The sequence below is a fragment of the Colossoma macropomum genome, unplaced genomic scaffold, assembly GCF_904425465.1.
Source record: "Colossoma macropomum unplaced genomic scaffold, Colossoma_macropomum, whole genome shotgun sequence".
Classification (NCBI taxonomy): Eukaryota; Metazoa; Chordata; class Actinopteri; order Characiformes; family Serrasalmidae; genus Colossoma; species Colossoma macropomum.
This window is the reverse complement of record NW_023494786.1, coordinates 27,341,240-27,356,003: the sequence shown is the minus strand read 5'-3', so window position 1 is coordinate 27,356,003 and position 14,764 is coordinate 27,341,240. Positions and strand designations below refer to the sequence as shown.

Below are 14,764 nucleotides of genomic sequence, written 5' to 3'. Positions count from 1 at the left end.
TGCACTTGGATAATGTGATGATGGGAAAATGCTGGGTCTGCAAAAGACAGGCAATAATAGGATTTCTGCTTTGCAACTGATCAACAAACTCACAGAATAAGACATGATGCAAACGTCATGCTGCAGCTTAAAAAAAAAAACAGTCACTTTAGTGCAACATATGAATATGAATCATCTAGAACCCATATTTCAAACACATGGCCTGCAGTACAATTATATCTGGCCCACAGAATTATTTTTCTCTTAATATTAGCCCATTTCACAATGCACATCACTACAATCCCCAGCATGCATTGCAGTGTAATGTTTAAGTGTGTGTAAGTGATAAGTGGGTTTAAAAAAACCTACCTTTTGGGGACGTTTACAAAACAAAAAAAAAAACTAAAAGAAGAAAGGCCATTCTTGGCCATTGATGCTATCCCAGGTGGTTGCTAAGGTGTTGCTTGGCCATTAATGTCATCCCAGGTGGTTGCTAAGGTGTTGCTTCGCCATTGATGTTATCCCAGGTGGTTGCTAAGGTGTTGCTTGGCCATTAATGCCATCCCAGGTCATTGCTAAGGTGTTGCTTGGTTGTTGCTGTTATCCCAGGTGGTTGCTAAGGTGTTGCTTGGTTGTTCCTGCGATGTTTCAGGTGATTGCCAATATATGTGTAAACAAAAACATGTAGGTTAGTCTGTATGCAAATAAGTTTGTTAAGCCAACTTAAAAAGTAACCAGTGCTCTTTACATTGATTACATTGTTCGTAACCCATTTTCATCTAATATGCCACACTGTAAACCTTGTAGATTTTCTCATACACATCTACTTACAAAAGAATGTGTTTCGGCGGCTGCAGGTGAATTTGACTGTTGCAGGCGGAGAGGCTAGTGGTCAAGGACGTTTTATTCTGATTTGAATGTATGACCTCGACATGCTCTAAAGGGCAGTCTTCAGCTTCACAACAGAGGTGTACTGGATACAAAACCATGGGTGTTTATACAGATTTGGCTGGCATTATGCAACCACAGATTATTGTTTTTCACACTGGTACTGGAATCAAACGCCTGCGTTTGGTGATATTTTTTCCTGCGTAGGTGGTCTGAACAAGCCAATTTACAGAGAATTGAGACATAAGTTTGAAGCATCTACCACAAAGAAGTAGATTCATTACAGTCGCCGGTGTGCTGCAGTTATGAATCCGACATTTATGAGACTGTGTTCAGAAGTGCCAGATGGTGACCACTTCACTTCCTTAATAGAAGTGGAGAAGGGTTTTCAAAGTATAGTAGTGAGAGAAGTTAACCCTTACAAGTCGCCACTGATGACAACAGCAAGTCTGCCAAACATTTCTTATTGAAACAAACACAAAAAGCAGGGCCCAAAACAAAAACAAAGAATGAAAGTCTTTCCCTTAACTGTTCCAGAACAGAATGTTCATTTGCAATCTCTTGTTTGTGCCATGTATCCCAAAACTTAATGAGAGTTAAAAAGAGCTGGTTTATTTCTTATAAAGCTGTATCTCTTACCCCTAAACTCCTACAGTTCTTTGGCTCAACAGTCTTATGTTTTTATACAGTACAGTCTCCAACACAGTTAGTGGCACCCCTAGTAAAGATAAGCCAAAAGGGTCATAAGAAAGTCACTTTTTGTGAATTAGCTTGATTTCAGACTGAACCAGAGAGAGAAGTCCAATCTTTAATTTAAATTTATTCTGAGGAAAAGAAAGAAGTCAAGACAAGCCACTTGTGCCACAGTCATTGGCACCCCTGCACATACTTTGCACAGCCTCTCTTTGCCAATAAAACAGCACTTAGTCTTCTCTTATAACATCTTATAAGGTTGAAGAATATGGAGGTCAGGGAATTTGAGACCGTTCGTCTTTACAGAATCTCTCTAGCTCATCCAGGGTCCTGCGTCCTCTCTTGTTTACGCTGCTCTTTAGCTCACTTTCCAGGTTTTCTATGGGATCAGCTCAAGGGACTGAGATGGTGATGGCTGAAGTTTGATTTTGTGTTCAATAGACAATTTTATTGATTTGGACATATGTTTTAGATCACTGTCCTGCTGGAAAATTCATTGACAACCCATTATTAGTTTCTTCGCAGAGGCAGACAGATTTTAAAATGTCCTGGTATTTCATTTAGTCCATGATGTCATGTACCCTAAAGAGGTTCCCTGGGCCTTTGGAGGAAAAGCAGCCACACAACATCACAGACCCTCTACCGTGCTTAACAGTGGCATGAGGTGCTTTTCAGTGTAGTCATCCTTCTTTTTTTACGCCAGACCCATCTTGAGTGGTTGTTACCATAAAGCTCAGTTTTTGTTTCATCTGACCATAGAATACAGTTCCAGTCAAAGTCCCAGTAACGTTTAGCAAACTCCAGGCTTGGCATCCCTAGAAATTCTTTAGAAGACTTTCCTGTTCAGATGGCAGGAAAGGCTTTTTCCTAATATGCCTACCAAACAGTCTGTTGGCATGGAGGTATCTGATGGTAGTTTTGGAGACTTGGTGAATCCAAAGGTGCTACTTTTTACTGTAACTCTCCAACATTGATCCTTTGGGGATTTTTTGCCTCTTTTCCATCCTTCTCACTGTGCGTGTGGGTAAAATAGGGTCCTTGTCCAGGCAAGTTTTCACAGTCTCAATTGATTGGAGCCTTTTGATTATTGCCCTAACTGTAGATGTGGGCATTTTCTGGCGAGCAGCTTTTTTATAGCCTTTCCCTGACTTGAATTGTGTGTTCTCATGTCTTTCCCATGTTAAAGGAGGGGGAAAATTGACCTTTGTCACCTCACATTTTCATTGACATTTAGAGCATTTTGCAGACGCTCTTATCCAGAGCAACTTACAAAAGTGCTTTGTTGTCTGCTCAGAGAATGCATCGTTGCTGGTACAAGTAGGTCAGAGTAAAAGCTACTCCTGAGCTCAGATATGGCTAGAAACAAAAGCTTAAAAGCTTGATACCTAGAGAAAAGAAACAGAATTAAACATAGTCCAACACACTACATTTCAATAAGTACTTATATTAGTGCTCACTTAAGTGCTGTAAATAGAGATGTGTCTTCAGTCTGTGTTTGAAGACCGTGAGAGAGTCTGCTGTTCAGACAGCCAGTGGGAGTTCGTTCCACCACCTGGGTGCCAGGACAGAGAAAGGTCTTGATGCTTGTTTTCCACGTGTCTTGAAGGATGGAGGGTCGAGCCGAGCTGTACTTGAAGCTCGAAGGGCTCGAGGTAGAGTTTGAGTTTTGTCCATTGCCATTAGGTAGGGAGGGGCTGGTCCATTTATGGCTTTGTAGGCAAGAATCAGGGTTTTAAATCTGATGCGTGCAGCTACAGGAAGCCAGTGAAGGGAGCACAGCAGTGGATTAACATGAGTGAACTTAGGAGGCTTGAAGAAGAGCCTTGTTCCTGCATTCTGGATGAGTTGCAGGGGTTTGATGGCCTGCATAGGAAGACCAGCCAAGAGCGAGTTGCAGTAGTCAAGCCTTGAGATGACAACCAAACTAGCACCTGGGTGGCCCAAAGAGTTCTTAAATGAGATGGCAAGATCATGGTGAGGACCTCATATATACGTACATATATATATATATATATATGTACGTATATATATATATATATATATATATATAGTGTGTGTGTGTGTATATATAATATACCAGTAAAACAGTCAAGTATTACTGCTTGAAAGTTCACTCTAATGACTCTAATGACTCTAATCAACTCACAGTAAAATATAAATAGAAAAAATGCCTCAGTTCCATTTTGTTTCTAAGAATTTCTAGGGGTGCCAATAATTGTGGCAGATGTGATATTGTTTAATATATCTTTGAATAAATTTACTTCAATTAAAGGTTGGACTTTTCTTATTTTTTCTATGTGAGATTAAGATAATTCACCAACAGAGGAACTTCTTATAACCTTTTTTACTCATCTTTACCAGGGTAGCCAGTAACTGTGAAGGACAGTGTATATCACTTTACTAAGAAGGTTGTTATTAGCTATGTTATAGCATCTCCAGACGTTTTGAGGCTGTAGTTTGGCCCTTGTCTCTTTGGTAATAGACTTGCATTGCTTTGGCTTCCACTTTTTGCATGTTTTGTTAGTTGTTCTAGATATGAGCGTCTGCCAAATTACTAAGTGAAAGGCTTGGATATTGAGTTTACTCTAGACCACTGGTGCACCGGTCATTTAATTTCTGTCTGATTCCAGATCCAATTTCTTTACAGCCAAATCGGCCAGTGGTGGATTTTTTGGATTGATTTTAATTAGCCTTTTCAGTTACTCTGTTTGGGCTAAATAAACGCATGAAACACACTGGTATATTTTTAGTACTTTCTATTAGCTATTGTTGCAATATTAATTTAATGGACCAAACTGAAATATCAGTTACCTGTTTTAATAACATGAATCAAATAAAGCCCTTTTGTTGATTTTCTAAGTGAAAATAAGTTAGCACATCCTCTTCAGAGAACAAACTAAAATCATCTTAGTGCACAATTTCTATTTATTTACTGAATTTTACATACTGAAAAAATAAAGGTAAAATAGAAAATGTGCCAATACTTTTACTCAGGCTACATATTTTCCCCAATATGTTAAATTCAGAAAATATACAGTCATTGTACAATAAAGTGTGCAGAAGTGTGTTCCCTGTAGAGGATGTGTAAACTTATTTTCACTTAGAAAAGCAACAAAATATGGCCATAATTTCACCAGGGGCCACACTTGTGCATAGGATTGTATGTAAGACAGGTAAGGCCTGTTTTTTTGTTGATTGTCACAATAGCATAGATACAGCGTTGTACCATCCATGCTATCCAAACAGTCTCTCATACAATTATAGTCTGTGACTGTAATTATTTTGTAAATCTACTGTTTATCTATATTAACCTTTTACACTCAAAGGGTTATTACTCAGTTATTACATGTAAAACAATGCAAACTTGACTCTGTATTCTTAAGTTATAGAAGTGAGGATTTCATGTCTAAAACCACCGGCTGTTCAGTGGAGTTTGAGAAGTTAAGCACATATACAGTGTAATGTAAAAGAAACATGAATCAGTTGTTATGTAACAGTCCTATGCAAAAGTTTGGGCACCCCTGGTCAAATGATATGTTTAGTGGAAAATCTTCTAGGGAGAACAAATTTCTGCATTTTTGCACAAATTTAATGCACGATTACTGTTTATTTGCTGAATTATTAACGTATTGAGAAAAAAATAAAAATTGTGGCCTGTGCAAAAGTTATGGCACCCTTTATTTGATTGATTTATTTTTTTATTAGCACTAAAATTAGTAGGAAATGATGTGTTCTCTACAGAGGATATGTTAACTTATTTAATCAACAAAACGTCATTTTAACAGGAGTGTCCAAGCTTTTGCATGCAGTTCTAACATGAAATATTGGTTCTGTGAGTGAGCAAATTTGTTTTTTTGCTTCGTTTTCTGAGCCCTGGCAAAAGTTCAGACTCAAATCTGTCAGTACAGAATGTAAATAGATTATTTTTCCGAGGATCATTTTCAAACAGGTTTGAAAAATAAGCCATATAGTGGTTACAGAAAGTGTCATTTGCACTTCAGCTTGAGTTATAGAGGCATCAGCATGTGTCAGTCATCTCAGCAGATCTTCTCCTGCTCCATAAGTGATGTTTCTCGTTGGCAGCCTTGGTGCCTCAGCAGCTCATGAACAGTTAAGCTGACATGCTCAGCACTCTGCAAGTGACAGGCTCCCAGCTCTGTGGCCTTTAGTCAGCAGTGAAAGGACAGAGCGACTGATTTTTCAGTGCCCTTTTAAGTGTCGGCATAGCAACACAAAAACCGTAGCCCGGTGTTACACGCGCTGCGCTGGCATCGATTCCCGTCTCTCCGGAGTTTCTTTGATGTTGCAGAAGGCGTGGAGTACACGCTGTACCTCTCTTCCCCTCCCATGTTTATTCATAACTTCAGTAATTCTTTATCATTGTCGGGACTGAGACGCCTGCTTTCAATTAAGCTGTGAGCATCTCCTCTGATCACAGCCTACACAAAGTAGCAGGGTTACAAAGGAGCTAACAGATACACTGTATGTAGATGTTCACTGGTAATCACTACAATATGGAATAGTCACAAGAGCGTCATCTCTGTCACGTAAAATGTTTTGATTTTGAAAATGTCGACTGCCCTTTACTTTGTGTTGTGAATGTTTATTAATGTAAAAGATGGATTTTAACCCTTCAGTGTCTATGCAAAAAAAAAAAAATCAGTATTTCTGCTGTTTAATCTACTCCTAATAACTCATTAATGGAAGGAGAAAACTGCAATTTCTTTTTCTTACAATAATACAACACCTGCGCTTTACACTGTGTGAAAATTTTATGTTGAATGGACCAGAAGAAATGGTCCAGAGTTTCCTGCAACAGTTTCTTTGCATTAATTTCCATTAAAAGTTAACCCTTGTGTGGTGTTGATGTGTTTGTTACTCAGTGGTCTGGTGGACCCACCTCATTTATTGTTTTTTTAAATCAATACAGCCATTACCAGTGGCCAGCGTAGAGTTCTCTTTTAGCAGCTGTAGCCAGTCAGCAGCCTGTCCGTGTTGTCCACCCTCAGACACACACACACACACACACACACGCACACACACACATATGTATATATATATACAAACACATATGCACACAGACACGCACACACACTAAGAGCAGACCATGTAGGAGGAAAACAGAGTGAAGTCACTGAAAATGTGTTATTTTATATGTTCTTCACAGAAAATGAGCAAAGACCAAGGAATGAGGTTGAAATAATAATAATAATAATAATAATAATAATAATAATAATAAATCTTATCATTTTTTCTTTTTGTAAACATTGAAAATGGGTCCCACAGACTCCAACACCACACAACGGTTAAGAATGTTTTGCCTTCTCCTGTAAGTAAAATTGATATTATTATGGAAATACAAGCTTTTAGGCTGATGATGATGATGATGAGCTCTTTGAATAGCAGTTCATTAATGGTGAAGCTTGAACAGTAAGGCTTAAAGATTAATGATTTGTAATATCAAAATCACAATTTGAAAGAATGCAAATTTCAAATCAGTAGAGCTGCAGTTTTGATTATAGCTTATACTTTTACTAACCATTGTAAGTTGTGAACGCTGAATTTTAACCTTATAACACAGAGCTTGTGAACAGTCTGTAGAGGAGTTAGAGCAATCAGAAGCGACCAGTCACTCATTTGTTCTGCTCATGACAGCACAACCACAACTAACTAGCAGTTCAGGCCTCAAAGCAGAAAAGGTAGATGTGATGAGGTTCTCAGCCTGGAAAAGCAGACCCAAACTGATGAGCAGCCGAAATCCTATGTTAAGCGGGAATGGGAGAACATTTCACTTTTAAAACTACAGCAGTGTCTCTTCAGCTCCCAAACTCTTAGTGTTGTTAAAAGAAGGGGTGATGAAACACAGTGGTAAACATGCCCTCATCCCAACTTTTTTGGAATCTGTTGTTGGCATCAAATTCAAAATGGGCACATATTTTTCGAAAAACAATAAAATTTCTCAGTTTCAACATTTGATTTGTTGTCTTTACCATTTTCACTAAAATATAGGGTTTAAATGATTTGCACATCATTGCATTTCGTTTTTATTTACATTCTGCACAGCGTCTCCACTTTTTTGGAAATGGAGTTGTACATATATCTTTTTTTTAATGAAAAGTGTTTTGTCAACACACTCTCACACTCTCACACATTGATTCAGTCTTCATTGCTGCTCTCTCATCTTATCCCCAATGCATTGTGCTCAGTTTGCCAGCACAAGCTGTTTCCCAAGAGCATTTTTTTTCTACTGTTCTCATGAATTCTTTTGCCAGCTCAAGCCTTCTGTTCCTTATCTGTAGGCTTTTAGTACCATATTCTTAAGAAGAAAAGGAGAATGTTTATCATTTTATTATTTATTTTCTCTTCATAGATGCCCAACTGTGGGTACGTTGTGTACCTCAGTTCTGCTCTGCTGTTTATTCATGAGTTTGTAAATTTGCTATCGTGACTCACACACCTACTGTCTGTTTCCAAAAAAGAAATATCACAGCCTCGACGATGGTCCATAACTAACACAGCCATCTTGAAAAATATGATCCTTAATTGAGTGACAGGATGGAGGGAAAATAAAGAAAAGTGCTTCAGAGACAAACTAGGAGAGCACGGCATCTGTGTGAAGAAAATGAGAAAGATAGGAGTACAAGGTAATTCAGTGTAGAGGTCTGCACAAGGCAGGTTCACCTGCAGGTCCCATGTCATTTGCAAGCAGGATTTATTTTGGGCAAATAGCCAACAGGGTGCGAGCTCGTTTTGGAGGTGGTGGACGGTGGGGGTGTTATGGCTGGCTGAGTGGGGCAGGCTTCAACATTTATCAGATGCTTGTAGAAGCAGACAGGCAAGCAGCAGATAAGCTGCAAAGAAAAACAAGTTAGTGTATATCAAAGCTGCCAAAAATATGAAGCTATAATTTTTCCAGTACATAAATTTTGCACAAACTCGAATTCTTTTCGGAGGAAATCCCTTTGGCCTTTTAACGTGTGTCGTGGCATGCCAGTGTCTATTTTGGCTTTAATTTAAATCTGACTGCCTTGTAGCATCTTATAGAGTAATTAGCTAATTATGCAGGGTGATTCAAAAAGATTCATCCAATTTCAAAATGATTTATTTCACTTGTAAATCATTACAGAACAGTGCAGTAAATTGTAAATGGTTTAATTGAGCATAAAGTTTATTATGGAATTTTATAAGTGCTCAATATGAACCTCCTCCAGCTGTTCGGACAACATCAACGCCATAGTCAAATTCATCCCACACTCGATTGAGCATGTCGGGTGTCGCTGCACTCACGGCTCTTTCAGTGCGATTTCAGAGATCATCCAGTGTTGTGGAACAAGCGGCGAACGCTCTGAGCTGTTGGAGCTTCACTGCTGACGAAAATCACGCCGCACAAGTACAACGGATTCACTCTTATTGAAGTGGAGAACGCAAAACGCCTTCTGCTCAGGGGTCTCATCTCCTCTCAGACTGAAGGGAGCCATCTTCTGGTGACAGTCAGAAACTCTATGACCCCCCTCTTTCAATTGGTATGTGATTGGTTCCTACGCGCCTCACAGTTGTAAAAATATGGCGCTTTGAAATCGGATGAATCGTTTTGAATTACCCTGTATATTGCTGTCAGATAAAATTAATGTTAGTAGCAAAGCCATGCAGCTTCACTTCATTTGTTTATTTTTTGTGTGGTGCCATGTTTGAGCTCCCAAGGTTTGCATGGACACATCCTAGACCAGTGGAGTACAGTGAATTACAGCTGACACAGGTTGGAGTGGACGAGGACCACAGGTATAGCCCAAAGCATAGGCGAGTGAGGGTGGCCAAGACATGTGGTTGAAGCGGGAGGGTGCAGGCAAAAATAGTGCTTGGTCTTGCGGGCAGGAGTAGGCGAAAATAATACTAGATTTTGCTGGCACAAGCGGACATGAGTAGTGGTTGTTTCAGGCAGGTGCAGGCATTAATAATCAGGCCTGGGCAGACCTTGAGGAGAGGTCACATGTGTCCTCACATCAGGTGCAGGTGACTATGACCATATAGTTCCACTGCTAATAAAAGTTTGTGTTTCTTTTTGCAGGCCACTGTGGGAAAACCTTTGCCATCCTCAGCAGATATGTGAGCAGTGCTGTACCAAAGACTGACTGGTTACTTATTGTAGATGATGACACACTTATAAGGTAAGGCTGGATGTTGCCTCTAAAGCACATTTTTCAATCCGTCTTTTTTGTCTTGTATCTGTTTCTCTCTAGTTACAGTGTCCAAGGCTGTACAATGCAACACTACTGTCTAAGTGCTAGGAGAAATTATTACTGTCCGAATATAAAAAGATCACAGTCGCATGCATGTGTGTAATGTACACATATCTATTCAAATATTTTGTCAAGTCGAAGTGATCCTGGTCATTGTTGTCGATTTCATTCAAACTGCAAGGCAGGTTCAGTCCTAGTGTTTATGGTAGTCCATCAAATTATTCCACTGATTGGGATTAATACTTTGTAGAATAATGGTTGCATATCTTTTATCTCAGCGCTACAATATTTTAATTAAAATTTTAAGTTTTCTAGCACCAGCCACTGCATGCTCCAAAGTGGATTTACAGCCCTACAACACTTTAACTATTTTACAGTTTAATAAAATGGATATTTGTTTCAAAGAAATACACATTTTTATTTATTTATTTTTTGACATTTTCACTGAACTTAATGTGTTTTTACTTATATGCTACTCTATGTTTGGTATCATTTAGAAGTTTGGACACACATGATTGAATGTAAATGCTAAAATTTATCAACAAAGCTAGTCACTGTGCATATATATATATATATATATATATGCAAAATGACCAGAAAAACATTGCAGAAACCCTCTGTCCCCAGTCTGCCCAGACTACAAGCTCTGCTCAGCTGTTATGACCCCAGGGAGCCGGTGTGTTTGGGGGAGCGCTATGGTTACGGCCTTGGTCAGGGAGGATACAGCTACATCACAGGAGGAGGAGGGTGAGTGAGCAAAAATCCACTGGATGTATGAGCCAGAAAATGTGAGGCTCTGTATTCCACCAGCACTCAGGGAGGAGGACACAGACTGCAGATAAAAGCAGAAATGATTGAGCGGAGGGTACTTGAGCTATATGAAAAAGAGGTGAGAGAGAGAGAAAGAGAGATGGAGAGGGGTAGACTAAGGAACAAAACTGCTATTGAAACAAAATCATATGGAGATCTACCTTCTGGAGTAGGCTAGGCTCATCAGTGACCTTTTAATTATTTACCTGTACATACATGGTTATTTCTGGATCTTTCTTTTACACAGCTTAGGGTTTATTATACAACCCCATTTCCAAAAATGTTGGGCGCTGTGCAGAATGTAAATACAAATAGATGCAATGATATGCAAATTATGTAAACCATATTTTTAAAGAGAAAATACTACAAAGACAACATATCAAATGTTGAAACTGAGAAATTTTATTGTTTTTTGCCCGTTTAGAATTTAATGCCAACAACATGTTCCCAAAAAGTTGGGACGGGGGCATGTTCACCACTGTGTTTCATCACCTCTTCTTTTAACTACACTCTGTAAGCATTTGGGAACTGAGCAGACACTGCTGTAGTTTTGAAAGTGACATGTTTGTGTGATATAGGATTTCAGCTGCTGAATAGTTCGGGGGTGCATTTGTTGTATTTTTCATTTCATAATGCGCCGAATGTTTTCAGTGGTGACAGGTCTGGACTGCAGGCAGGTCAGTTTAGCACCCAGACTCTTTTAATACAGAACAATGCTGTTGTAATATATGCAGAATGTGGTTTGACATTGTCTTGCTGAAATAATCAAGGCCTTCCCTGAAAAAGACGTCGTCTGGATGGCAGCATATGTTGCCAAAACATGTAATAGCGTTCAGCATTAATGATGCCTTCATAGATGTGCATGCCACCTATGCCTTGTGCACTAATGCACCCCTATACCATCATGAATACTGGCTTTTGAACTGTGCACTGATAACAAGCTGAGTGGTCTTTAGCTCGGAGGATGCTGTGTCCATGATTTTCAAAAAGAATTTTAAATGTTGATTTGTTGGACCACAGGACACTTTTCTACTTGCTCTTAGTCCATTTTAAACGAGCTCGGGCCCAGAGAAGGTGGCAGCATTTCTGGAACCTGTTTATATATGGTTTCTTCTTTGCGTTTTAGAGTTTTAACTTGCATTTGTGGATGCAGCGACAAACTGTTTTCACAGACAGTGGTTTTCAGAAGTGTTTCTGAGCCCATGCAGTGATTTCCACTTCAAGATCATGTCTCTTTTTTTTGTTTTTTAGCATTGCACAACTTTACCAGCCTTTTGTTGCCCCATCCCAACTTTTTTTGGAATGTGTTGCTGGCGTCAAATTTAAAATGGGCAAATATATTTAAAAAAAACAATAAAATTTCTCAGTTTCGACGTTTGATATGTAATAGAATGTAGGATTTAGATGGTTTGCACATCATTACATTTTGTTTTTATTTACAATTTGCACAGTGCCGTAATGTTTTTGGAAATGGGGTTGCATTTGTGTACTGGTACTTTTAGGTGCCTACTCTCATTGTCCATTTGATCAGATCCACTTACCATATACAGCAGTAGTCTCCAACCCTGGTCCTAAAGAGCTACCTTCCATTAAAGACTAGTTACAACCTCAGTTTGCCACAGCTAATCAGCCTGTTCCCTAATCCCTGATTGGCTGGATCGGATGCATTAGCATTAAGTAAGGGGTGGGTCAGCTTATTGGATGCTGGTTGGATTTAGGGCCATCAAAACAGCCATTAAGTACAAGATATTCATTTTTAGGCATCAAGAAAAAAAGCATAAACACACATTTAACTGAAAAATACACCAAAGCCCAAACAACATGTCAAATCTTTTAGTATTTAGTTTTCATTCTTTTCAGGAGACTCTCTTTCAGACTCTTCCCCAGAGCTGTAGAGCTCATTAACCACAGTGGACACCTCACACTTAATACCAACAAACCAACTCACTTTTTTACAGTATAACATAATGGTTATTTGCTCAACTCTGCAAATGTAAATTTTCATGTTCATATCATTCTATAATATACTGCATATAATAGTTATAACATAACTATGTAAAATTATCTATTTTGTCTCTTTTGACCTGCATAGTATAGATACTTATATCGGTATACATACAGTTATTCACACATCTCTTCACATCAGCTCTTTATTTTCCCTTTTTGTGTTCAGTTTATCGTATTTTTATTTTATGTTGTGCGTGCTTGTCTGGTCTATTCAGTGTGTTACATGTCATACATGTGTGCACTCACCAAGACAAACTCCTTGTATGTGTGACATGTGAATCAAAATGATTCTAAATCAATTACAGACTGTAGGCCATTTGTTTCTCTGCATAATTTGTTATCCCCCCTTTAATTTTGTCATCAATGACCAGCACCCCCACAGGACCACCACAGAGCAGGTACTATTTAGATGGTGGACCATTCTTAGCACTGCAGTGACACTGACACAGTGGTGTCATTTCTGGCCAGAGAATAGTCCACCAACCAAAAAATATCCAGCGAAGAGTGTCCTGTGGTCAGAAACCGGCCACTGATGAAACACCAGAGGATGACTGCTGTTGACAGCTGTTGTCTCTCAATAGTGCTCAGTGTTGGTCCTGTGGGGGTCCTGAACATTTAAGAACAGGGTAAAGGGGGCCAAAGTATGCAGAGAAACAGATTTCTGCACACTTTCATACACAATTACTGTTTATTTACTGAATGTTTTATATATCGTTTTTTTTTCTCAATATGTTAAACTCAATATGTACACAAAAATTTGCAGAAAAATGCCACTTTACATGTATTCTCTGTACAGAATGTGATTTCACCTAAAAAATGACAAAGGTTATAATTTTGCTGGCAGTGTTCAAACTTTTGCCTGCAATTGTGCATAAAATTCTTTGTTTTCCTTTTATCTGTATGTTTAACCGAGCTGACATGAGGACAAATCTGAATAACGTTCTCAAATTAATCAACCCATGTGGCCAAAAAGTCTGTTTCTAATCATTTTAAACCATTCATACATTCTTTCAAGAAGTATGTTTGTTAGTCATTACTAATTAGGTTATAAACACCTTTAAAAGGCATTAATAAGCAATTATAACACATACATAGAAATGGGCAAGAGTGATCAATCGATCACTCAATCAATCAATCAATCAATCAATCAATCACCTTTAAACTCTGAGTACATTGAGGGAGACACTTATTTACAATGTAGCCGAGTCGATACAGAAACAGGGATTGAAATATTGGATAGCAAAAAAGTAATAATAATCAAATTAGTAAATATAGTAGTAAAATAAATCAAGAAACCATTAAATTGCAACAATATAGTAAGTTAATAAATAACAGATCAAATAAATAAAAACATAATGAAGTTAATAGGAATAAAAGGAATAGAAGATGTAAGACAATAACTTGGTTTAGTCTGTTATATCTACTGAGTATAACGTTCTTTTTGAATAAGAAAAACTGAATATGAATAAATGTGAAATAAAAATGAGACAAAAACATTGTATTGGGTATTTCTAGATGTTTATCCAATGAACAACTAAAACTTCATCCCTTTAGACCAATATGAACAAATCCTGGGGCATAATTCTTATCACTCTAATATATATGTAAATGTATATATGTAATATACTGTTGAATCTACTTTAACATTTCACTTGTAAACTGTAGGAAAGTGAACCAAACAACCAACTATTATGTGCCACAAGTAAACAGAAAAATCTCAATGGCTGTTAATGTTTTGCAGTAATGAGATAAAATACTATACTTTGTAAACTATATATGTTTTAACAATTAGCCTTAAAATGTTCAAATACATACACCAGTGTATACAGATGATGAAAAGTTGAGAAAAAAATATTGCCAGAACGTTTATCTTTAAATATTAGTGTTAGTCAAGTAAAAGTAGAAAATGTTTGGCAACACTTTCTATGAATGTCACCTTTGTAAGCATCTATAAACACATTCATAACATGTTATAATGCATTCATAAGACATTATAAACATAGCTATAAATATTTATAAAAATGCATTATACGTTATAGCCATGTTTATTATGCTTTATGAATTGTGAACATAATACATAAGTACTGATCATAAATATTATAAGAGCTCATAAGTTGTATTTGTCCGCTCTAAGTAAAGTGAAGCGTACT

The 14,764-nt window shown here is 37.9% G+C and overlaps 1 protein-coding gene across 1 annotated transcript in view; it reads left to right on the top strand.

Annotated features, from left to right (window-relative positions):
* Positions 1 to 14,764, top strand: part of b3glcta (beta 3-glucosyltransferase a) — a 212,894-nt gene that overhangs the window by 178,434 nt on the left and 19,696 nt on the right. The window contains exons 12-13 of the mRNA XM_036565255.1: positions 9,626 to 9,725; positions 10,425 to 10,544. Of these exons, the coding sequence (XP_036421148.1) occupies positions 9,626 to 9,725; positions 10,425 to 10,544 (220 nt within the window). The remainder of the gene's footprint in view (positions 1 to 9,625; positions 9,726 to 10,424; positions 10,545 to 14,764) is intronic.